Here is a 27,404-nt window from a genome sequence, read left to right on the forward strand (position 1 = left end):
ATCTTTATCAAGGAATGGCAAACATTAGTGCCAGATTATTTTAAGGAACACAAGACTTTTTGTCTTGTATGAGTCACGGTAACCCATATATAGGCATGGTGGATTGGCAAGATATTCAGCTGATGAAGCAGGTTCTAGCCAACACCTCTTGCCTACCTTACGCAAGGGGTATTGGCAAGAACAGCAGAAATAAGGCGAACATTTTTTATTTGGATATTCAAAATTGCAACAGCTTATGGGGAGGACCACAAAAGCAAGATGCTTTCTTAAAGTTGAGAATTAAATTTGCCCTAAAATAGCATCAAGGAATACCATAATCCCAAGGAGAAAACAATTGCCAGTGAGTTAGTGGCACAATTTACTAGCACGGCTGATTGATATTTAATAATTTAGTATAATAATATAATTTAATATAATAAGCATAGATATTCAAGTATTTAGTATAATTTCCAGGAATATAGAATATAGGGATTACCCGGTTTCACAAATATTGATAAATGGATTCATTTCTTTTATTCTTGTGACCCGAGTACAAAAACTACGACTTGGCCACATTCAACTTGAGAAAATCTTTCACAAACCAATCAATTTCTAATTTACCTACCTATAAGCTTAATGATGATGATTAACTCATCATATAGAGGTTGATATGTACATGTCATTGACAAAAACTGGTGATTTGGTACCCAAAACTGCCTGTTTCCTAGGAAGATGATGAATGTACAGCAAAAATAAGGCTTAAGGCATCCCTCAGTGACAGTTCTATCTGTGGATAAATACTTATGGCCTTCGCCAGTCATCAACACATATTAATGTCTTAAATGTCAAATTAATTTTCTTTGGGTATGATATAATCCATTTAATGCAAATCCATTCAATGTTAAATGTTCAATTCAATGTTCAATCTGTTTAATCCATTTAATCCCCAGTGAACATGTTTATTCTGTATATATTGATTGACATAGTAAAGGGTTTGATAAGTTAAGGAATATTCCTGAAGATTTAGCTCTGTTATCCAATGCAGGCAGTACAATATATATGGGTTGATATATGGCAGTGAGGTAATTGCCTTTTTGGAACCCATGTTGAAACAGGAGAAGAGATTATTGGCATATAAATGTGAGGATTGAAACTTGAGGAATACTTTTTCATAAATGTTATGGAATTGATTTAAAATAGAGATGAGTCAATTTGTTTCCAAATCATACTTGTTGCATTCGTTATTTTACTGGAGAATGAATTTGGCTGTTATAAAAAGTAAGTGAAAATGTATCATATCTCATAGATTCTACTATGAGAGGGTTATTGTATGTGCAAGAAATATTTAGCAATGATGCAACAGGAATACTATTGATGCCTGGACTAAATGTGCATACAGAATTTGTTCAAGTATTATTGCCTCATGGCCATTATAGGAAGACAAAAATAAGGCAGAGCAGATATTTGATGAGTTGGTACATTATTGTGCGAGGGTATAATTAGGGGTAGTAATTTGAGGAGACTAGAAAATATTTACCAAGCACTGGGATTTGCAAACTGAGCCTTTTCTTCTGGATCATATCCAGTGGAAAATATTACAGATTTAAAATTCAGGCTCAGTTCTAAATTCAGTTCAGTGTGGTGAAAAAATGTCATAAAATCAAATTGTTTATTATTTTTACAATGGATAACTTAGGAAAAATAAATTTTGAAACCATTTTCTCCATGCTCCTCAGTATGTAATGGAAATAAGGTTCATTATTAAAAATAATCAAATACTAAACTAAAGAAGAACAATTCAAATAGAAATGGATGCATTTCGTCATCTAGAAAAGCTGCTTTATTTCATATCAGGCCGACTCGATCATTAATTACTAGATAACTAATATAATCAACTTAGATCAGTTGAATTATTTTTGCGTTTTATCATTTGATTTTTTGCCTTTATACATATTACTTTTTTACACAATTAATCTATGCAGATTTTTTTACAATAAAATTGTAAAAAATACACCTACTTGTTGAGTAATTACTCAATTTTAATTACTCAATTAATTCAAGATTGAGATGTACTTGATGTCCATCCCCAGATTTTAAATATTTATATTTGTTCCTTCCATTTCTCTTGGATCTTTTCTGGTTCAATACTGCCTAACATACAGGGCCTGTAATAATTATGGAATGAATAATTGAAGTGGTGTTCATTGGAAAAGTTGACTTTGAGTAGAATTGAAAGGGGACATTGAGTAGGATGTTAAGAAAAGGCTGGTTAAAACTTTGATGCTGAATATATTTATGTCCGGCACGGAAACATTGTCATTGAAACAGGATGATAGGCTTCTGAAATGTGGGTGGAATAGAGGGATTAGTGGATGGAGTAGAGGGAATTGTTGGGAGAAATCATAAGGAAACAGGAAAAATGGACGCAATGCATATTGATTCGCAGTGGGATTTTGAAATCTGTGATAGAGGGTAGAATGTTGGACAAACGAGGAAGAGGCAGGAATAGATTAGGGATGTTGGATGGAATGGAGGAAGTATGCAGAGTTAAAACCTACCGTAAATGGTAAATAAACTAATAAATAATACTATTTGATCCTACTTTTCCAACATTTAGATCTAGGTTATAAAAAATGCTGTTATAATGACAAATTTGACGCACTAGTTTGTGAAACAGTATTAGAATTTCAGTCTAAACTTCTCTCGTTTAACTAAAGTATTCCTTTAGATATAAATGAGGAGCCATTATCTCAAAGTTACCATTTATTTATCACAAAAAAATTAAAAGAAATAATACGTATTACAAACTCCATATTTTTCAATGATGAGTGTTGCAGCATGAATAAAAATTTAACAATAAATATAAAAATGTTCCATATAAGATATTTATTGCCGTCATAAGACTCTATACGAATAAAATAAGAGAATTTCGTATGTACTATTCAAATAAAGCGCAAATGCTTTCTGTGATCCAATTAGTTCATGAGATTCAATCGAGAGAGATCCATAGCCACTGGGAGCCAAGGATTGGTCTCCAAGCGTGAGAGGATTCGCTTCCGACTTAAAACATGATCATAATTGACGGTCAGATGTTTAGTAAAATAAAAAAAGGAAGGAATTTTCCCCACACGAGCAATACATACATATAGGAAAGCGTCAAAAAGACTAACACACAAGACTATACTAAAAGGCCAAGTAAGTTCTCTGAATAAATTGAAGTTGATTCTTGAACGAGTAATTAAAAAGAAGCAAATCAATGGAACAAAGTCAAAATGAAAACATTAATTCACGGCTTTCTAAGAGTTCACGGAACTTCGCCCGTGGCTAACTAGACCACGACTGATTCACCGCCCGTTCAGGCTTAAGGTTTTTCAGTGGTACCAATGCATACAATTTTCATCCACAAAGTAAAGGGATTCTTAAAATTCAGCATAAATGCAAAGCACTGTTCCTTCTATGTGCATTTGAACGGTAACCGTATGCTCACGGCATAGTATAGCATACAAGCCCCTTCGAAGGTGACTACGACACTACACTGAACTTGGCTCATGATAACACGTCTCTCAGCGGATTTTGCGAGCATTATACTAAATCTCCGAAACTTGAAATCAATTTTTTTTCTAGTAATTTCGCATAAATAATAGGCACTCTCTCGGCGTCCTCGTCACCTAGCGCGGACATCGTTACCACGTCGAAAACTTCGAATGGATGGCGGGAAGGGGAGAACACAGTGATGCGCTTGCGTTCTACGCCATTGCTTGGTACAAACAGCTATCATGCTAAAGGCTAATATCCAACCGCGAAAAATCGTGCAATTCTATAAATGAAGATTTCTTATGATTATTAACAAAGGTCAGGAATGGCACAAGAGGTTTTTCTGGATTTCTTTACGACCAACAATGAAGTGGAAATTCACGTATTGATATTGATTCAATACAATATGTTTTACGTTTTTGCGGATTGTACACCCCAAAGGAAAGCGGAAGGACATGGTACATCTAAATGATTACGGTATACTATATACATCCTGTTAAAAAAATAAAATAGGAGTTTATCCCTCAGAATGGGGCGAGAGAGGTTCCTTGTCTAATAAGAAGGAAGGACGAACGATTTCTCACATGCCGCCAGGGGATCTTCTTCGCTCGAACCTTATCCAAGCATTAAGAGAAACGCATCTAGCGAGGTACCTCTTCGGGTAATGTGATATAACTCGCAGATTCAGCAAAATCATAAGGTACTTATGAATATTAATGTTCTCCATCCATACCACCAGCAAACTTTTCATCAAATACCATGTTTACAACTCCAGGCTTCAGTAAAGGAGACTGATAGCAGTGAAGAAACTTTGGAAAAGAGGAAATGATGGGTAGTAAATGGTGCAACAATGAAAACAAAACAAACTGGGTGAATTCTTCTCAGGTCTTCCACCGGGTCAATGGCTCCATAGCTGCCGACGTTTCGATTCCCGACTCGGTCATCGTCATCAGGGCTGATTGCCGTTCCGCCAGAAGTTTTTCGGCGGAACGGCAATCAGCCCTGATGACGATGACCGAGTCGGGAATCGAAACGTCGGCAGCTATGGAGCCATTGACCCGGTGGAAGACCCGAGAAGAATTCACCCAACTAATACGCCGGGAAAGTACCAGATCTTTCATTAACAAAACAAACTGTTTGTACTGAGTACGAAATATGATCGATGAAGAAGGGTACATTTCAGAAAAACACCTCTCTACTGTTCGATGTTCAGGAAAAACAGAGAGTAGTATTAGAGATAATATACAGGACATATTACTACTTAGTTGAAAAGTAACTGCCAACGTGAGCTAAGTCCAGTGTAGTGTCTTAATCACCTTCGGTGGGTCCGGTATGCTCTACTAGGCCATGAGCATAGGGTTATTGTTCACATGCACGCATACGGAGTACAGATTTGCGTCAAGACTGAATTTCAAGGAAAAAATCTTCTAGTTTAAGAGACATTGTCTAGCACTTGTGGAGATACTGCCTGTGATTTGTGCTTGAACAGGCGATTCGTTAGGAAGAGTGGGGTCCTGTATTCTGAACTAGCGTATGAGCATGGAGTAACAGTATAAATACCAATAGAGGAAGCAGTGCTTAGCTTACTGGGTAAATTTGAAGCAAAAAATGTTGTAGCTTAGGAGATTTTGTCCAATAATTGGAAAATCCACTGAGAGAGAACTGTTATCGAGTTATTCGGAGTCGAACTTATTCGGTGTAGCGTCATAGTCACCTTCGGTGGGCTTTGTATCCTATACTAGGCCATGAGCATATGTTAACCGTGTACATGCAAATAGAGGGAATACTGTTGACAGTGCTGGTTAAATTTGAAGAAAAGTAATATTCCAGTTTAGGGGATATTTTCTGGTACTTTCTGATCTGTGCTTGAAAGGTCGTCTCTCATGACGAATAGTGGGCCCTGAATCTTATATGAGAGCATGAGCATAGGATGGATGTACTATTTAGTATGCTGGTTAAATTTCAACAAATAAAATGAGCTCATTTTGGAGATATTGTGTAAAACTTTGGAGTTTTGCTATAAAAGACGACTGTCCGCTTGGACTGCTTCAATTCTCAGTTCAGTTATTTTCGCAGGGCCCTGGATCATATACTTCGTTATAATTATACGGTTTAGCGATTACTAGTGAATAAAGGGAGTAGTATTGAGTTTATAATTTCCATTTTAGAGAGATATACTACCTTGATCAAAAATTTCCCGGAATTTATTCAGAAAATTAAAAATACAAGTTTATTCATCTAAATCTATATTGTCCCCTTCAAAGTAATCCCCATCGACTGCAACACACTTATGCCAGCGCTTGATCCAATCCTCGAAACATTTTTTATATTCGGTTTTCGGTATGTCCATCAGTGCTTCCTGCGATTTTTCCATTACTTCCTCTCGGCTGCTAAAACGCGTTCCCCGTAATGGTTTTTTAACTCGATTGAACAGAAAGAAGTCACAGGGAGCCAAATCAGGTGAATTCGGTGGCTGTTGGATGGTATTTGTTGCATTTTTCGTCAAAAAATTACGAATAATGATAGCACTGTGCGACGGTGCCTTATCATTGGTGCAAAATCCACGAGTTTTCTGCCCACATTTCTGGTCTCTTTCGGCGAATTGCTTCACGCAAACGTCTCATAACGCCCAAATAATACTCTTTGTTTACTGTCTGGCCTTCTGGCAAAAATTCATGATGCACTACACCGTTGTAATCCATGAAAACCGTCAGCATTGCCTTCTTTTTTGACTGAAAACGACGTGGTTTTTTTGGTCTCGGCTCATTTGGTGAACGCCATTCACTTGCCTGATGTCTGGATTGCGTGTCGTACTCATAAACCCACGTCTCGTCTCCAGTAATGATCCTTTTGATGAATGTGGGATCGGATTCAGCCTCGCAAATCATGTCTTTTGCGACGTCAACACGGTCTCTTTTTTGCATGAAATTGAGGTCTTTTGGCACCAACTTTGCTGCTACACGACGGAAACCCAAATCATTAACCACAATGTCTTGGGCGGATCCATAGGCAATGTTCAAGTCCTCCGCTATTTCTCTGATGGTTAATTTGCGGTTATTGACCAACATTTCTTTTACTTTATCAATTTTTTCACCGACTTTCGATGTCGATGGTCTGCCACTGCGTTCATCATCTTCGATTGACTCACGACCACTTCTGAACCGCTCGTGCCACTGGTAAACGACCGTTTTTTTAGAGAATCGTTGCCGAAACATTTTTCCAACATTTCCAACGTCCGTGCGCCACTAAATCCGTTTTTTACGCAAAATTTAATACAAGTTCGTTGTTGCAAATTTAAATCCATTTCTGAAATTGTAAAAAATCGCCAACACACACAGAGATAGATGTACTCTTGGCTACGTAACTTTTGCAAATGTCAAGTTATGACACTAAGATTTAAAGGGAATTTCAACAACAGATGTACCAATTTAACAAAAAAAACAGAACTCAAATCGGAACGATGGGAGCGCCACAAGGTGGTTATTCCGGGAACTTTTTGATCAAGGTAGTATGTACTGGTTTAGGAAACCGGGGCATATATCTTAGACCCTTTACTTCATGGAAATATGTGCGTGTTGGTGTCACTGAATAATCTTCAGTTTGTAGCGGCCGAGATGCAGTCATGGGCTAAGTTCAGGTTACTTTTCTGAAGTACGGCGCGGGGAAAGAATTATTTCGGATCGGCCTTGGCTAATTGCACTCCTTTGTGTTAGATGTCAATATTTACCCTTGTGAAAGTTCCCTTGAAGTGATAAACGACTTTGAAAACATTATTACAACTTGGAAGATACTATAATAGAATTGCCATCATGTTTTATCTCGTAGGAATTGGATTGGGAGATGCAAAAGATATAACTGTGAAGGGTTTAGAAATTGTGAGAAATGCCAAAAGAGCGTATTTGGAATCATATACTTCAATTCTCTCAGTGGGAAAAGAAGAGTTGGTAATATCTTATGCCGATGATATCATAGGCAATTGTAGCCCCGAGTATAGTATGACAACTTGCGTTGAATGTTATATCTTTTGTTTTGCAGGAAAAATTTTATGGCCGTGAGTTGATTATTGCTGATCGAGATATGGTGGAACAAGACAGCGAAGAAATATTAAATGGTGCCGACGCAGTCGACGTAGTTCTTCTCGTTGTCGGGGATCCTTTTGGTGCTACTACGCATTTAGATTTCATTATTCGTGCCAAGCAGAAAAACATACCATTTCAAGTAGTTCATAATGCATCTATATTAAATGCCATAGGATGTTGCGGACTTCAGGTGTCTGTGCTACTGTTACTTAGAATTCGGCAGTAGAGTTTCCCGAAGGAAAGGATTGTATGTTTTTATTCAAATTACATTTCAGCTGTACAGCTTTGGAGAAACAATTTCTATCCCATACTGGACAGACACTTGGCGGCCTGACAGTTTTTATGACAAAATCCGCGAGAATAGGAAAAGGGGGCTTCATACATTATGTCTACTAGGTAAGAAACGATATGAGTGATGGTTACATAAAACATGGAGTGAAATCTAACATATAATTCAGTTAGTTCTTCATGCATCGAGGTAATTGGAAACACACATTAATAATTCCTTTCATTATCATCACGATGTATTAATGCAGTAATGGGTTTGTTGCTTCTCTCTAAACTATCCTTATGCTGCCTAATCTTTTCATTCTCTTGTAACTCTTTGCACTGTAATTTTCTATTACTTGTTTTGCATATTTCATTCTCAGCCTTCTATAATCCTTTCCAGCTTTGCTTCCTCTAATTATGGTCTTGTGAAAGCTATCATACCTGGGCGTATTTCAGATTAGTCTTTTCTTCTTGTGAATGTCCTCTATAATATTCCCTCACTCTTTGGATTACTTCCTTTTCTGTTCATCCATTTTATTTTCAATTGCACCACATTTCTATCCCTGCTGGCCCTGTTGTCCATGCCTCAAATCCATAGAAAAGGAAGCTCCATGGATAAGTTTTAATGAATAACCTTCAATTCCATTCTTATTTGCCTTACTATATCCATCTTGCTTCTTCAGTTACTAGTGATCTTGTCTCCCAAATAGCAAAATCCTGCGGCTTGTTCCAGCCGTCTTTTCCTAGTGTATGTGAGGAAAGTATTCCCAACATGAACTGCTGACTGTTAACCTAATTTTTAAACTTGTTTATCTTGGGGTCGTGCCTTTTCATTCCCTTCTCCTTACTGGTAGCATCCTTATTAGGCATTCTTTCTTTACTACAAGTATAGCTATGTAATCTGTCAATTTAGTACATGTATCATTTCTCCCTGAATTCGTATGTCACCTCCGATTTCTTTTATGGCCTTAATAATTATTTTCTCAATATACATATCAAATATCATGGGTGAAAATGGGCAATCCTGCCTTAATCTTTTCTTTGTTTGAGCATTTTTTTCCCTTTTTTCACTATATCTGACCACTCATGTCATCCGTCTATGTAGTATTGTTTGGGAATCTCATGTCATTGCAGTTCTCTGCTATGTCATCTGGAATGCATAGCATCATGTTCCAACTCTCATTGCCTTGCCTGTATCCAGATTAATGAATGCAATAAAGTTTGGTAGACATTTCTGTATCCTCTTCTCTACATACAATGATTCTGAGAACCAGAATAGCTTCTTGTGCTCCTCTATTTCTTAAGCCAAACTGATTATTCTATAAATACCCTTCTACTTTCTTCTCTATTCTTCATTATATTACTCTTAGTAGTAGTTTTAGGGGAGGCGACCTTCAGCTAAGGTCATTTGCACCATTAGGGATGGATGGGAAAGGAAGGGTAGAGAGAAATGCACCATCGGTATTATCGTACTCTTGCTGAAAGCTGTCAAGGGGTCTGCAGTGTAATGTCCCATCTGATGGATGTCGTACTCACTCAAAGTGCTTGGGATACCACTGAAAAAAATCTGATCTCTGGGATATTTTTTGCGGTGGTATCTTGATCCCTATACGAGGTGCTTTGTGGAGAGCACTTTGAGTGAGTACAACGTCCATCGGATGGGACGTTAAATTGCAGACCCCTTGGTGCCTTTCGATAAGGGCAAGCTAATGCCAATGCCGGGTTTCTCCACCGTTTCTCTCCTCTGTTTGAGGAGCAGTAGTTTTCCTGATCCAATCCCCAATCTTTCTGGAATGGACTGGATTTTGGCATGAAATAAATTGAATCTTCCACCAATCATCCATGAAATTTTTGATGGCTTTCTTTATTTACATTGAGGTATACAGGATCTGTCCCAAAAATAAGTATTGCTATGTTCAGTATTCATTGGATTAATCCTAATCTGTAAATCTAGGTTTCGTTTAGTATCAACTTCATGAAGTAAATGTTTCTGCTCATTGTTAAAATTCTCATTCACACTGTTTAAGTGTTCAAGTTCTCATTCTAATCCTTGTTTGATTTTTCTAGATTGACGACTCTTTCATTTTGCAATTGTGACCCTCTTTTAGAATCTTGATTTCTTCCAATTGGTTAGCATTTTCTTTTTTGTTTGCAAGGAAAAATGTTTTTTAAACATTTGAAACAGGCCATTCACAGACCTTAGAGCCATGATCATTGAATGAAGTGTTTAAATATGAACCTTTTTTTGGATCCATAATTTCCTTTTAAAGTTGATTACCAAATCATAGTTCTACATCTGGCTTAAATGTAATATAATTTTGGTAAATTTCATAATTGAACCTTAATTTCAGATATCAAAGTGAAGGAACCAACTTTAGAAAGTTTGATGAAGCGTAAAAGAGAATATGAGCCACCACGATTCATGTCTGTTGCTGAAGCAGCTGATCAGTTGCTCCAAATTCTGAAGACTAATTCTGATAGACATGACCAAGGTATTCATAAATCACTTGTTATATTCACCATCATAAGTTAATTTACCATAGTCAACCCTAAAAAATGGAATTATTATTGCTATTAAAAACTTGACCAAAATTCTATATCCTGATCTAACTGCATTATTGTATCACAAGTCTTCTGCATTTCTGAATAGCAATTAAAAATGGCAATGGCCTTTGTGCCTTTTTTTCTTGATTTTTTAAATGTTATTAATTTTTCATTTTCATATTTTTAAGGTATGTATTAGGTAAATATCTGTTATGATAAGAAACATTGCATGTCTAACCTTTCAAAAGTTTACAAACTATAATGCATTAAAATATTAAAATTAAACATGGCAGTCCCTTCTTTCCATGTTAATGGAAATGTTTTGTTCAGTTAATAGTACACGGGCAAATAGCTGCAATTAAGAATGACCATGGGATAGTGATGCCAGTACCCTCTCTCATGGTTCTGTGATATGGGGAAACATGAGCTTTAAATCTAGTGCAGAAACAAATAACTTCTCCGTGTGGTATTGGTGATTACAGTTATATTATAGATGATTTTTGCTAATCAATGGTAAACATAATATCTAATGTCATTATATGAGGAGAATTCTGTACCAGGTTTCTTTGGGAAATTAATCAAAGTCCTAAGGATATATTTTGGACCATTGTCCTCCTTAAAAATTACTACTTTTCATCTTGGAAAATTCTTTAACTTTCCTCGATAAGAATTTGATATATGAAACAAAGTTATTAATCACCACAGTACAATAACCACATTGTCATCATCATCAGCTGCCGTATCAAAGGTATTATCACTTGTACCTAGGGAGGCCAAAGAGTTATTTATTGTCAGACTTTCACCCAATACTGAGAGTAAACTTACTGTTTTTTATTTTTACCAGTTTGGTTCACCAACATCTCTCCAAAGGATCTGTTTAGTTTTTGTTTTGCTCAAATATAGTTGCTTAGTATATTAGGGACCTCCTAAAAACTGTAAATGGTAGAATACCAGAAAATACCTCTATAATGACCAAAATGGTTGGTATCTTAAATTAATTGTGAATATTGATATCCTTTTATAAAAATGGAAATCTTTTCATAAGACAACACCTGAAACTGTCTTGAGATACTAGGGTGAGATACAATTCATATTAGACTAACAGGAAGAAACGCTTTTGCTTATACTAATAAGCACATTTGCTACTTAATACACACACGTACAGAAATCCCATTTAGGCTAAGATTTAATGGAGCCAGGCCACTGGATTGATTTAAACAGCCCAGCAGTGAATTGGAATGAGTGCTTATAGATGACATAAGGTGTGGGCCATTGCCATTTGAAATGGCTGTGTTCAGCACCATTTAAGTCATATTTGTTAACTGGGCATCCCCCTGAGGTATGAATCAGTCATGCATTGTAGCAATTATATTACTCCACCAGAATTTTAACCGAGCAAATGGCCTACATCCCGACACATTAAGGCATGATAGAAGTAACCCTCTTAGAAAAATATTTCCAAAAACAATGCCTCAGAAAGTACATGTGTACTGCAGTAGTAATTACTAGAAGATGATTGGGGAAAGAATTCAAATTGCATCAAAAATACTTAAACGTTTCATAATAGATGAGATGGTCGAAAGGTTTGTCCTGAGTGAAACAGTGTGAATGTCCCTATAAAATGAATTTCAAGCAAACAATGAAGAGGAAATTTAGGTGCCACTCAAAGAAATAATAGGTTTTGACATGTGCTATATAATGTAAATTACATAGCAAAATAGGAATATGGTATTCCAGCATGGGTAGAACACTAGGACTGACTGATGGGCTTGGGTCTAATTTCACGTGATGTCGGTGGGCACTCTCAACTTCACCCAAACAGTAATTTTTTGGATACCAGAATTCCCTAGGAAATTGCTGTCAGAACAGGAGAAGGAACTAATCAGACATGTGATTATTATATGCTGTTTGGCTTGTATCAAGTGAGTTCTACCCTCACCTATCCAGTCGACCTTTATGTTGATAACTGTGGTTTATAATAGAATAATATTTTTATAACATTTAATTTATTCTCCTACAATTTTGAATATACTCATGTTTCACATTGTACATGTAAGGAAGGATATTGGTCACTGGTAAAATATCCTGACTGTATCTAATTTGTTATTATGTATTATGCCCAGCAGTAAATTTGTTGTAAAAGGATATTATTGTCAAAAATATATCTTCTCTATTCTTATAATAATTATATCTAATTTTCTTTCCATTCTGATGGCAATTTAAAAATTGTACATGTACAGCTTAGGTTAAATTGGATAAATTAAATAAATAGCTTGAGTTGATTAAGTAATACATTATGTGTCACATTAAAAATTTTTGTAGAAATGGTGGTGATCATTACAAAATAATTTTATTTGAATTAAATGCTGCTGCATAAGGAAGAGTCCTTAGATTGGAAGCTATTGACCACATATTCTCTTTTCAGCTTATTCTGAAGATACATTGTGTATAGGAGTGGCCAGAGTTGGATCATCAACGCAGCAAATAGTGAGCTGTTCGCTAAGAGAAATGAAAGAAATAGACTTGGGTAAACCATTGCACTCACTTGTGATAACTGGTGGGAAGCTCCATCCATTGGAAGAAGAATACCTAAATGCCTTCAGTAATCCATCTAAAGTTTGTGAAGTCAACAATTGAGAATTGGATGTATTAAAAATAGTTAACTTCACTATTTTGTACTAATTCTCTTAACCCCTATCATTCATATGAATTTGAAGATATGCGATTTAGAAGCTGTAATGATTAGCTACAACATCTATGCAGTTCAACATGAATTGAAGGCGTCTCAGGCTTGAATGTATGAAGCTCTACAGATTCTCTTTTCAATGCAATAGATCTCTTTTCCATGAATATGTGTATATAAAATTAAAATTCATCTATCATTAGTGAAAGTCACACTAATGCATTCATAATATTACTGATCAATGACATTACCTGTATCCCCAGAAGATAAAATTTACCAAATATGAAGGAATTATTGATGCATTGTTAAACTTTGCTCAACAATGCCAAAAGAACTTTTATCGTTTCAGGTGAAAGCAGTATGTATCAATATCAAATTACATTTTAATGATATATTCCAGAAATAGATCCTAAATAGGGTAAATTTTGTGTTATTCAACTATAAAAAATATACAGGCTATTTCGGCACTAATGATCAATTACTTTAACTGATAAACTTGCCAGCAAATGCCAAATTTGTTTGAGTGAAAAATCATTCTTTTGCTTTACAATGAGAAATTAGGAAAAATTGACACACCGAACACTTATCTCCCAAGGTAATGTGGGATGGTGTACATTTTTTTCACTTAAATAAAAATATTGCAATAATCTGTTAAATTTTAATGTTTTAAATGAAGTATTCCGTTACTCTTTTAAATATTGTTTCGCTGAATGAATTAGAATCACCCATAAGATCAGATACTGAGCTTACAAGATATGTTTCCGTAAAATGAGTCTCACTAGTACAAATTTGAGTAGTGTCAGGCGTGATGTGGTGGAATTCGAACATAATGAAGAAAATATAAAAAAAATTTTCTAGATAATATCATTTTTTTAGCCGAGATCTAGTTAATTTTCCACTAGATTTTATCAAGTGTAAAATTGTAACTATCTATTCTTTATTATGTTTCGCAAGCTTATGAAAGGTTAAGGCACTTAGTAGAAGGTAACTTGATGGTAGTATCGAAAATTGAATCATTTTTCCGGACAAATATCATTTTTTAATATTATTACCCCTCTTCTTGTGAAAAAAATATGCTTTACAAATCTTTCCGATCAAAGTCATCTAATTTAAAACCAGTTAACAATTTTCTATATCAAGGGGCTTACGAGATCAATTAATACTGAGACCTCTTAATGCTAAGTCTTATTGGGTCAATAATTAATGATATTTAAAAATAACATTAAAACATTTTGTCATTTTATAATGCCAATTTAGGGATGAAAAGGGAATTTTTAACCATTTCAGTTGAATAAATATAAACAATTTCAGCAGTAATAAATAGTAAGTACAAGACCACATAAGATGCAATGTCTGTCACTTGCTTTGATGGTGCACAAGATTGATAATATGTATGTTCAGAGGTAGGTAACTAATGACGTTACTTCAGTGCATCAATTAGGGTACATTCCAATTCTCACTTCAACAATGAGGCCCCCAAGAAACTTTGGAACAATGGAGGAATTAATCAGGTTTCTTCAAATATTCAGGAAAAAGGGTGGACTTCTTTCTTTGAAAGTCTCAACTACGATGTGCAAACTGGGACCCCCTCATGATGATGTTCCTCATTGTTGTGGGACCACTATGTGTTTGGTATAGGCCACTATGCATGCGGAATCTACTAAAAACCAAAATTTTAGTGTGTTGGCTCTAGTGTGGCTAATACCATGCACAGCAATGACATATGATTCACTAGAGGTACTCAATAATTTTTAAAATTCAGGAGAAAAATCAGGTAAAGAATGACATATTTGTCAGGAAAAAGTAGGAGCCTTGAAAATGAGTCTCTCTTATTCTTTTAGAGCACCAGTGTATTTGATTTCTATTTTTTTGCTGTATCCATGATCCCAGATGTTTAAGTGTCATCAATCTTCAATTGGATTGCTTCGTGCGATAAATACAAGCATTCATGCTTCATCTAGGGAAGCATAAAAAGTAGCATAGCAGCACATTACTGATAGAATCACGTAATTAAAAAAAGTGTCTCGATTTAATAGGTAGGCTGATGATATTAATGTAATATTATCAATGCACTCATCTCAGCCTTGTGGAAAAATCAAGGCCTGTTACACTTGCAAGAAACAAGTGGTGTACAAAAAACTATCTAGACTCAAATGTAATTAACAGTAAAATGGTACACTTTCACACAATAAGAATGTGACAGATAGCCTGCCGGTGAAAATTAATGTATGGATCAATTGAACAAGTGATGGAATATAAAATTTTTAGATTTTTCTTTTTGTGCTAATATTTCTTAGGAAACTTATGTACCATAAAAGCACTTCAGCATAAGCTCAGTTCCATTGTAGCATGATATTTTAGGGCTCTGCTGCCATTTCTTGAACCATCTTTAAAATTCAAACGAAAGCCATCAGAATTATCACTGGCAAACCTTAGAATGCACCTTCGAGGCCTATATCCAGGAACTAAATTTCCTACAACTCCTGAGCATTTATATGATTTTTTTAAATTTGTACATAAAAAACAGCATTGGCAACTATTCCCTAACTCCATTATCATCATTACACCAGAGAGAGGCACAAGATCTGTCATGGCAATATTAGAACTAAAGCATTAAAATTAGGGCCTAAGAAAATGGACATCAGATTATATGACAAATTACCCAAAATTATAGAGAATACTTAGGGAACTACTGAATTCAAACATTTATTAAAAATATATCTACAATGTGATATATTCTACTTGGTTGACGAATATCTCAACAATATTCTTGATCTTTGAGTCCATACTTTTAGTTTATAGCAATTTTTTTGGTCTAGTTCATATTAATGCTCTGTGATTTTTGCTGGATATTTGTGTGTACGTTACATTTAATGTGTGTATATGTTTGTGCTACATTTAATGTAATTATTAGTACCATATTTTGTATCTCAATTGAGCCTATTTGCATTTTACTCCTTTTCTACATGCCTTATATCATGTACATACACCATCTACCTAATACTTATTTATCTGATATTGGTAAAAATAAAATGTGTTTTCATTATCATTTACTGCTTCATGAACATTCTCATGGTAGATTTTCAGTGCATGCTATGCCATTACACATATTATTGGAAGTGGGCCATTTCCCTTTCTGAGAAAATCGTATTTTTTTATTTCCTTTCACCGGGCTTTAATGGTTATTTACTCTCAACACCAACACAATCTGATGCAACCTAAACCTTAAAAGAAGCAATAGGCTTAGGAATTCTTAGACATAGTACGTTCACAACCTACAATATTTTGAGAAAAATTTGAAATCTAAAACATAGTTACTAGATAAAATTAGCATGAATGTCTTGTGTCTAATTAATAACCAAGTTGTATTACATAACCGAATATACATGGTATAATTGAACCCATTCTATAAAAGGGCACATTTGCTAATATGCGTTGACATTCATTTGCAACAGAAAAAAATATGTTCATTACATAAAACAAAATCAGGTCATTATTAAATTTTTCCTTTTTAACCGTTGATACCGGTATAAAAATAGATAATACTCCCGGATCAATGTAAAAAGTGGGGTTTAAAACTTACGTTTTAATATTCACCGCTTCCTTATCATGAAGAGCTACATCCAATCATGTTCGAATCCTGCTCTGACACTTTCATCAGCATAGGCAACTAAAAAGGTTTTTTGAATTAGCGCAATTTCGGTTGAAAGTTTTTCAACCGTTTTCAACTATTTTTTCTGATATAACCTTAAGTTATTTATTGAATCATATTTATTCATCGTCTAATAATACTCTCGACAAGTTTATGAATGATAAAATATTAAGAGTGTGCTAGCCCGTGCGAATAACAGGTAATTCCCAAGAAGTACTTTTTAGGTTGGCATTAGTCTCTTAGTGTGGTTCAATATTGTAACTAATGTGTGGTTAATTCAAGTTATTTAGCAAAACTCTTCTAGTGTGAAATGATCTTGTATTAATTAAATCGGGCAGTATTTGTTATAGTAATCTGACTTGCTAGAAATATCAACACAGTGTTGACTTCCCCTCTTGCAGGTGCCGTCTGAAGTTGCTCTGTTTCGTAGAATAAAATTTTAATGTTCAATTGTGATCAGTCCTGAGGTTCCTATATTATTATTTACAAAAAACTAACCATAATTCTTAATGGCTATCACTGGAGGCTGCAACAAACGACGTCCGTAATATTTTAATTATCAAAATGAGTGTGACGTGGAAGTTTTCTTCCCGGCAAAAACAAATACCTGCATGAGTGGTCATTATATGTATTTTGAAGAGTAATTGTGATATGAAAGTTAGCTGTTGAATCAAAGAAAATGTTTGAAGTCACGGAAATGCAAAGTAAGCACTTAACTCTACGTTTATTACAGGTCTATATTTTCTCTAAATGCCATCAACTGTTCCCGGTGGTTTATCTCATTGTTATTACATATTTTGATGTTAATCATGTCAACTGATGCATCCTATACATTGGTAGAGGCTGGCTTCTGGTGGATTAATGTACCCCTTATTTAATTTTCAGAGATTGGGGTGGGCCTTGCAGGATTTGGCATTGGCTTTTTATTTTTAGGTGTACTCCTTCTATTTGACAAAGGTTTATTAGCCATTGGGAATGTGAGTTCTTATTTTATAGGGTTATATGTTGCTTCATCTTGTTATTAATTTTTCATAGCCATTTCATGAGATTTGTGAATGAATAATTTCAGTACATGATGTAGAATTTATGCCATATATTAACATCTTTCAGATATTATTTATCGCCGGTTTGGCATGTGTTATTGGATTAGAAAGGACTTTCAGGTTTTTTTTCCAAAAGCATAAAGTTAAGGGCTCTTTGGCATTCTTCGGTGGAATCGTTATTGTCCTGTGGGGGTGGCCATTTACAGGAATGATTATTGAAACCTATGGTTTTGTGTTGTTATTTAGGTGAGTTAATCCCCTATATATATTAATGATGTTAATCAAAGCATCTCATTTATTACTTGAAGCTTACTTTTTGTGTCCATGAGTGAATGTTGTTATTTGCATTATGTATTTTTTTGTCCACAGTGGATTTTTTCCTGCGGCTATCAACTTCCTACGGCGTGTTCCTGTTCTTGGGACACTTTTAAATCTTCCAGTTATTGGAGGGGTCAGTCTTATCCTTTTTAATCCTTTTATACCTACACATTTTTCAATGTTGTTTGCATGATACCATACCATGTCATGGCAATGGATGTCATAATTATAGATCCTAGAGAAAACGAAAATATTCCTTGAGTTTCTTATTGCAGTTTCAATTGGAACATCGATACTGCTGTATTACTTACAGCGTAAAGGTTGCAATTTGAGAAATGTTGTGTTATCCAGTTAAATGGATGCAGCACTTATATTCCCCAAATGCCTGAGTTGAAATTCTTTGCATAGTAATCCCCTTGTTATCACCAACCAGTTAATCACTAGCCGCAGCTTTTCCCTTGAATAAAAATTGATAGCAGATGTGGTAGTATTTTTATGATCGCTGATTTTGGGTTTTATTAGGCATTTCAGATGTCACCCATTTGACTTACTTACTTTATATTTTTCAGTTGAGAAATATGTAATAAATTTCCTTGTGGTAGGACATAAAACTTGGACTTGTAAAAACCGAGCAATGAAGTAGCAAATATATAATTCTTGAATGGAAAATATATCTAGCATGAGCAAGCAAAATTATTACATTTAATCCTAAAATTTTAAACTACCAACTCAATTATAGCTATTTTGCCTAGCTGCAAATATTTTTTCTCTCAGGAAATGCAATCTAATATCCATAGTGCCAGTACAGATAAGAAAAATGTTTTTTGCCTGTAGTTCAGAACACTGGCTTTAATAATGAATTTTGAAGTGCTCTGTCATGCTCATTGTGAATTTATTACTTGTTTCTGGTGGTCTGATGTTATGACAAGGTGCTGATGCTATGATTGGGGGAACATTGAGCTATTTTTCCCCGAATTAATTAGTTATTAAAATACGTTTTAATCAGTTATTAAGTGCCAAAAATGGCTACAAGTTAGTGGCACATAGCCTGATTAATCAGCTGGCCATTAGCCAGTGCTGTAGTTGATTGATTTTTCTGAGGTCTATGATGTGAACACACTCATGATTGTTTACCCATTTTTGCTGTTTAATTTTGAATCAGTGTTCACAGAAATGCTTACATCTTATTACAATCCTATTTAAATGAAGGTAGCCAACTAAACTTTACAAAAAAATAATCTTGTCTAAGTACTATCAGTCTTTTCTCATCTGTGTTGTCATAATTATTAATGTTCAAACCTGAACGTCTGTTGCTAAAGAAAGTTGTATGGGTTACTTTTTGGATATCAACTCAGATTTTTCAAATAATTGGCCATATGCTTGCTTGATTATAATTAATGTAGTATTGCAACATTGATCTGCATGTATGTATGGCAATATATATATATATATATATATATATATATATATATATATATATATATATATATATACTATATATATATATATACTATATATATATATATATAATATTTAAATACCGCAAACCGTTTGCGGTATTTAAATATTTCAATTATTTTCAGTTTTTTACTATATTTATTGTTAGTCTTATTTTCAGTTAATTATTTAATTTTATAATTTTTATCGATTTACTGTTTCTATTTTCTCCAATATCCCCCACCCATCCTTTGCCCATTTATAAGAGTACGGCTGGGGTGAACTCTTCCCATTATATTTATACGGCCGTAGTTACCGTTCGCTTTGTATATTCACATAGATATTCATAGAAATGACTTTGTAAAACATAACTTAGGCTCTAAATGCTAATTCTATAGACATTCACCCCAACAACATTATTATTTCCATTAAATCTGTTTTATTCTTAAAAGCAAAGCAACAAACTTTTATAAAGTGCCTATTTTGTCGTAAATGAAAGGTAGCATTCATCATCAACTGTCATAATTAGAATAAATGAAAAATGTACTTTTCACTCAACCTTACTGGATTTGAGATTGATGTATATCTGCAAAACCTTCTATACTTGACTCATATATTTTCACTCATATATTTTTGTACATCATTAATTTTTTATTGCAATTTGACCAGAAAAGCATTACTTACACGTTTTCATAATTTGGACTTATCTTTACATCCATTCATATTTACTTCCAATGATTTTTCATGAAAAAAATATCATTTATGTTTTGTGCTTCCTCATTTTCCTGTAAAGTAATTGTCATTGCTTTTTCTAAATCTGCAAGAAAGCCATTAAAAATCTCACCATATCCAAATCTCCCTTATATTTAGAATATATGCAAATTTTTTATTGTAGTTTTCTCCAATTTTGCTAGTAGAATGTTTTATAATAGAGGCTTATATTTATATGGAAAATTGATTTATGACTTTTTAGATATTTCCGTATCAATGCATCACTTCGCACTAGAAGCGAAGCAGAAAATTATCTTTTATTTGTCAAAAAGTACCTAAATATTGGTTATTGAATATTTTTTTTATTTCTATGTATTATCATATGTATATTTTTCTGGGGTATCTTTTATTGTTATCTCCATACAATTACAGAAATGGAATGGAATCATGACTGTATTTAGTTTATATATCTTTAAAAGTCTGATTAATGTGAAAGTTAATGTAGAAACAAAAAAATTTAGATATCACATCCATAACTACACCACAAGAGGTAAAGCAAATCTAAATACTACTTATTGTAGATTGTCATCAAATTACAACACATTTCATAATATGAACATACAACTGTATAATCTGCCTACTAAGTTGAAATCGGACTTCATCTAGAGTTTCAAGAATGGGTTATATATCTGGTTACTTGCTCACCCACTTCACTCATTGGATGGATTCTCTTGTGACAATTTTCATCGCATTTAATAATTAATATTAATATATTAAGTAATATTTATATTGACAACATTTAATATGGTTGCACCATTTTTCAAAATGAATAAAGTATTATTTTATTAAAGTAGTTGCCAATACTTAATGGGGAGCTAATGCTAAATGGGTTGGAGGCTGAAGTATGATCTTCTGCTTTCCCGGTGAATTGCTGTGGAAAAGCCTATTCAGGTCTTCCACCGGGTGAGTTCCCCCATTGAAGACGCCAACATTTTGGTAAACGAGTCGTTTGCCATCAGCCCTGAGGATGGTAAATGACTTGTTTTTTAATGTTGGGGTTATCTATGGAGAAACTGATGCGGTGGAAATTACAAATAACCTTTTCCATGGATAGGAGACTCTTTGGTTAACCCAAAAGAATCAAAGAGGAAATAGGTGAATATATATTTTGAAATACTAAATACAAAAATTGATTAGTGCGGCAACCAAAAATTAATGTATAGGTGTAGGAAGTATTTTTCATGCATGATTTTGGAAACTAAAAAAGAAAAATTTGAGTCCATCCACAACTTACTGTAAAATAAGCAGATCATTGGATGAATCTGAAAGTCTTAAACCTGGTGCCCTGTGAAATTAAATATTCACGTACTTATTCAGTATTTTATTACATAATTCACAATTTTATAAATATACTAGTGGTAGCCAAAAATCGGAAGGTAATTATTATTTTGTAAATGGTGTTAATTTGATATCCTCAGTGATTATCAAATTGTATGATGATATTTAACTCAATTATTACATCCAGATGCACTTAAATCATAGGAAGAATGTAATTATTGTGTGAAAAAGATTTTTCTTATAAATGTAGAGAAATATTTATTGAGTGCAATATTGTTTACTGGTTTTAGAATTGATATAAAAAGCACTTTTGAAAAAATTCATCAGCTAAAGAACTTAAGTGTTACTATGTATGTGTACATACATTTATATACACTACAGAGTGAAGTTAAAGGAGATACATTATTTAGCCAAAATTCTCAACATTGAAGTGCTAGGTAAAATCATTATAAATATTTTAAGAAATTTAATTACTTTTATTGAGCTTCTAATATCTATTTTATCATATCAGAATCTCATTGAAATAAAAATTTCTAATTTTTTGCAGCTTGTTGACAAACTTGCTGGGGACTCCAATAGAACAACAGTATGATGAAATACACACTCACCGAATCAAGGCTCTATATATGTGCTAAGTGCTCAGAGAAGGATGCAATCACTTCTCAAGACTGCTGGAAAAATAATGGAATTACCCATTATATGTTACGTGATAATTTAATAGGAGTTATTGTTCTCATTTTCCTGTGAATCTAAAGTGTGGAAACAATTAAACATTTGTGAGCAAAAGCACTCTTGTTTACAAATCTACTTTCAGTTTATATTATACATATCATATACCATTTCATCCTGACCTTTAGCTAATTTTTGGTTTATTGTGACCGTTTTATTTGCATTAATCTCAATGACATATAATCAACTTTTTCATAATTCCCTCAGCGCTGAATTTTTGAGGATTTTTGTACTTGTGCATATTGCTACCTCTTAGTAACATAGATGACAAGAAGTGAGTGTCTTCAGACTACTGCCAAGTGGATAACAGATTCCCTCTCTCAAAATAACACGTAAATACCATCAAGGTATGCCTTATAAATCCTTTTCCAATTTTTTCATATTTCTCATTATGTGTAATAAAAAATGCCTAAGTTATACTTTTTATAATGGTGTATTTTATTTTTAGTTCCAACATTCATATATTACTTGTAACTATTATTTACCTTGCTAATTTTCAACTTGCCCTCATGACCCACTCCAGTAGTATATCAGAATTTGATGCTAGTCAGTGTGCTATGTGGTATTAAAAGATGTATCCAGGCTAGATGGTGATAGGGTCACACTGAAGCACAGAAGGAAAGGGACAGACACAAGACTATATCTACTACATTCTTTACTCAGCAGTTCATCTGCATTTTCTCACATGAGGAACAGTTACAGTGAAGTCAAGTGGTAGTGTATCAAGGTTGCCATCACTTGCCGAAGAGTATTTTACTAAAGTAATAAATGGTGTCCTGCCCTCAGCTGTTTGAGACCTAGTGTTTCCCTTCCTATGTGTGTTTATAGTCACATATAGCTGTCTTATTAATGGTGGATTCACATGAAGACACCTGTATTATTATTATTGTTCGTATTCTACAGGTTAAGGTAGGTTTAGGATAGAAACAGCCTATACAACTCCAGCAATACATTTACTTGCCTCTCCTAAAGAAACAACCTGACTTTCGAAAATAAGTCCCTCTTCAATTCATCGAATGTACTTATTTCCTCCCTTCTTTCTGCCCAACATGCCTTTTCAAATCCTAACCCTTCATAATTTGTGTAATGTTTTCTGCCTCCCACCATGCCTAGCTCTTCTACATTTGTTTTCCTTTTTTGTCCATTTCCCCTTTTCCATACTTCTCCACATTTCAAAAACCTCCAACCTATGCCTATCATCTTCCGTAAATGACCCTTGTTCTGTGCCATGTCAATGTTCTGACGAGCCATTTCTTAACATGCTTACTCAACATCCCAGTCATTGATTCCCTCCTTGTGAAAGCTTTTTGGCTAAATAAAATTTGCTCCAATCAATATAAGAAATAATATAGCCTTCTCTAAATTTTCTAACTCATTCCAGCCAAAATCCGTAGTGTCTGCTCTATCACATGTATCAAAATGGCACTCAATCCCTTACATCTAATCCAACTGATATGTGCCATCATGCTCTCTACATTCTGATTGTTGTAAGGGGACTGCTGTATTTCATAAGAATCCCCTTACCACCTTTGCAGCATTCATTGTGATGGCCATTGATGATGAACTAAGATGCTAACCTTATTTAACTTGAGTTAAATTATAATATATTTATTCTTGTCATAGAAAACACTTTTATAATAAATAACACTGAAACTTTTCACAAGGGCTGGTGTGATGTACAATGGCTTAAGAATAATCTTTACTGGTGCCCTTTTAACATTCAAGATACTTAATGAGAGCTTTATTGAGAATCATGCTACAGCCGATTAAGTCCTTATTTTGGGATCACAATAAACTATTTGAAATTTAAACTCAATTTAAGATATCAGGGGGATGATGCACATGGAAAACCTATTGATGTTCTTGAAGGGTAAAGTATCTGGAAAACTTAGAAATGTCCTGGAAAATCACAAAAGTTTTCTATAATTTTGCAGTTACAGTGGCATTTCTTTCTTTATTTACTAGTAAATCAGCGCTGCAGTGTTGTTTCAGAGTGAGATTACCTCACATGTGCCACATTGTGTTTGAATTACCTGCCAGCAATGTTAACAAGCAACAAGTTACCTTGTTTTTTCATTATACAAAATTTTTCACATAGCATAAAGAAACTTGCTCAGTTAAAAAGAAATGTTATGCTTCCCTTTCATAAGAAATTGGTTTCCCATAAAAGCAAGACTATATTTTCTATAAGGAAACATTTTTAGTATGGTTCCAAGAGGTTATCTATGTTATAAATCGCAAAAAAAAAAAAAAAAAACCAGGTAAGAGGGGGATCGAGATGGTGCGGGGTCTAACGTACTGGCTTCCCACCGTGAGGGCGCGGGTTCAAATCCCGGCGGTGTTGAATATTTTTCAGAGGTATCTCGATCCCTACTTGAGGTGCTTTGTGGAGGGCACTTTGAGTGAGTACGCCGTCCGTCGGATGGGACGTTAAACTGTGGACCCCTTGGCGCCTTTCGTAAAGAGTAGGCTAATGCCGACGCCGGGTTTCTCTCCACCCTTCATCCTTTCCTGTCCATCCCCTATGGCGCAAATGACCTTAGCTGCCGGTCGCCTCCCCTCAAAACTACTACTACTACTACCAGGTAAGAGTGAAAATTTGGTCTGGAAAATCTGAAAATGTCCTGGATTGTTGTCATTAAATTTCTGTGGCTAATATTGAAATATTCTTTACTTGTGGAATTCAAAGCATAAATTTCAATGAATGAATGAATATCATTCTCTTGTCAACCTATTTTTTTCCATAGTAATTCTGCTCGCCTTAGACTTATTGCAACTTATATACACAAACTTGTGTGTTTGGGTCATGAGCTAAGATACATGTATGTGTATAGTAAATGGAGCATGGTAAAAACTGCAAGCATTTTCCTCTTGCATATAGGAAGATTTCATTTAACTGGGCCTGGATTTGATCCCCCATCCTTTGTTGATGATCCTGAGAACCACTTTAGCTGCATAGGAAATCAAACTTATTGTTCTCTAGTCCTCTCATGTTGTAGCCTTTATCTTTTTTGGAATAGGAACTAACATTAATCTCACAAAGTCTTCCGGCCAGATTCATTTCTCATAGATGCTACGAATCAGTCCATATAGTCTCTTACTACCACATTTTCCAAAGCTTTTTAGTAGTTTTGCACAATGTTGTCTATCCCCACGGCCTTATTTGATTTCATCTCTCTTAATGCCCCTCCTAACTCATCATCCAGTTTGCCTAAATCTAAGCTATTTTCCTCTACGTCATGTTCTCTTTCTATGTCTAACTTTGTTGGCCTAAGTTCTTTACCATACAATTCTACTATTTATTCCTTCCATCTCTCTTAGATCTTGTCTGTTTCAACTAATATCTTACCCAACTTATCCCTAACTGTTAGCACATTCCCTTCTTAGTTACCGATAGTGATTTAACCTTGCTGTACACTGCGCCAATTTCACCCTTCTGCTGCAAATTGTCCATATCCTCGCACTGAGTCTTCCACCATGCTTCTTTTTCTTAATTTATTGCCCGTCTCAAATTTATTATTCAAATCTTTCTACCTCCTCCTACCTAGCTCTGTGTTTACATTCTTCCATTTTCTTCTCTCATTTATCTTTGTAATAATCTCATCCATGATCTGTGGTTTCCTTGTCCATTTCCCATTAACAGTTCCTATAGTTTCATTTCTGGTTTTCGACGTCCCTTGTTTTATGTATTCCCATTTTTCCTCGACACAACTCAGCTCTTTACCCTCATCCATCATTTTCTCTACAGCCAACTGATACTCCTTCCTTGTAAATCCATATAATGCTTCTAGATTCCATTTCCTAACCCACCACCCCTGCCTTATCCGCTCCTGGGAAGCTGTGCAAATTGGTCACGCTGTTCCTAAACCCATGCCTAACCATAATATAATCTATCTGATACCATTCTGAGTCGCCTGGCATTTTCCTTGTATACCTATGCCTTTTGTGGTATCTAAACCAAGTGTTAGTGATGACTAACCTTTATCTCCTGCAGAACTCAATTGCTTTCTACCCGCAGTCATTCCTTGTACCTAAATTGTAGTACCACCAGGGATGGTGATGAGGTGGGGGAATCCCTGTTCCCTTTTCCTCCCCCTAAACTTAAAGTCTCCAGCTGTAATGATTCATGCCTTGAAATAAGACATGAAAAGTGTTTCTGTGAAATAAGAACATCAGCCCCTAAGCAGAACTACATTGCACTGCAAAATCTAGTAGCCAACCCTGAGACTTTTGGCTCTGTTTATTGCAGATAGAAATAGTCATGATAATGAGATCAAAATTATTATTTGTTCAGTTGAACTATCATATGTACCTTTACCTTAGTGGGAATAGACAAATTAGTGGTAGTAGTTTATAGGGGAGGCAACTCACAGCTTAGATCATTTGCCCCGTTAGGGATGGACAGGAAAGGCTGAAGGGTGGAGAGAAACCCGGTGTCGGCATCAGCCTACTCTTAACAAAAGGTGCAAAGGGGTCTGCAGCTTAACGCCCCATCCAACGGACAGCGTACCCACTCTAAGTGCCCTCCACAAAGCACCTCAAGGAGGGGTTGGGGTATCACTGAGAAATATCTGCCACCTCCAGAATTCGATCTCGGGCCCTCTGAGGTGGGAAGCCAGTACATTAGCCAATACAACATCTTGATTCCCCGGAATTAGTTAGCTTATATAAGTACTATATAGTTGAGATGGGAAAGTCTGTGGCATCACAAGCTGAAGATCTGTCTCCCCTCTAAAATAAAAACTGTCCTATGGTATTATGTGTTCAAAAGTAAGATCACCAGTGAAGTAGGAAGGTCTGAGGTTCAGAAAATGGATACAGGGACAGATCACCCATCTGAAGCTCTTTCTAGAGGTTCTGTGGCCAACTTGAGTGTTGCTAGGTCTCATATGAGTTAAGTGAATCATTCTTCACATGCAGTGATGAAAATGTTTCATGTGAGAAATGAAGGGTTATTTGGCTCAGCAATATACAATAGTCGTACATTGGGTTTAATTTGTTGGTCACTACATCTAACCCCTCCATTCAATTCAAATCATGTCCACACTCTTCTTTCCTCACTATTTCACATGTTAGTACCAGGCAGC

The 27,404-nt window shown here is 35.0% G+C and overlaps 2 protein-coding genes across 2 annotated transcripts; both read left to right on the forward strand.

Annotated features, from left to right (window-relative positions):
• Positions 1-7,026: 7,026 nt before the first annotated feature.
• On the forward strand, positions 7,027-13,074 carry Dph5 (diphthine methyl ester synthase). Its single transcript, XM_071589886.1, has 5 exons — positions 7,027-7,457; positions 7,549-7,782; positions 7,868-7,988; positions 10,214-10,354; positions 12,832-13,074. Exons 1-5 carry the CDS (start codon positions 7,323-7,325, stop codon positions 13,041-13,043), a joined length of 843 nt encoding a protein of 280 aa, XP_071445987.1. The 5' UTR covers positions 7,027-7,322; the 3' UTR covers positions 13,044-13,074.
• A 3,922-nt stretch (positions 13,075-16,996) lies between these two features.
• LOC139692069 (vesicle transport protein GOT1B) lies at positions 16,997-22,747 on the forward strand. Its single transcript, XM_071590098.1, has 6 exons — positions 16,997-17,142; positions 17,267-17,445; positions 17,627-17,718; positions 17,852-18,030; positions 18,154-18,235; positions 22,136-22,747. Exons 2-6 carry the CDS (start codon positions 17,421-17,423, stop codon positions 22,178-22,180), a joined length of 423 nt encoding a protein of 140 aa, XP_071446199.1. The 5' UTR covers positions 16,997-17,142; positions 17,267-17,420; the 3' UTR covers positions 22,181-22,747.
• Positions 22,748-27,404: the final 4,657 nt, after the last annotated feature.

Source organism: Hetaerina americana, unplaced genomic scaffold (assembly GCF_022747635.1).
Source record: "Hetaerina americana unplaced genomic scaffold, ioHetAmer1.1.p SCAF_4, whole genome shotgun sequence".
Taxonomy (NCBI): domain Eukaryota; kingdom Metazoa; phylum Arthropoda; class Insecta; order Odonata; family Calopterygidae; genus Hetaerina; species Hetaerina americana.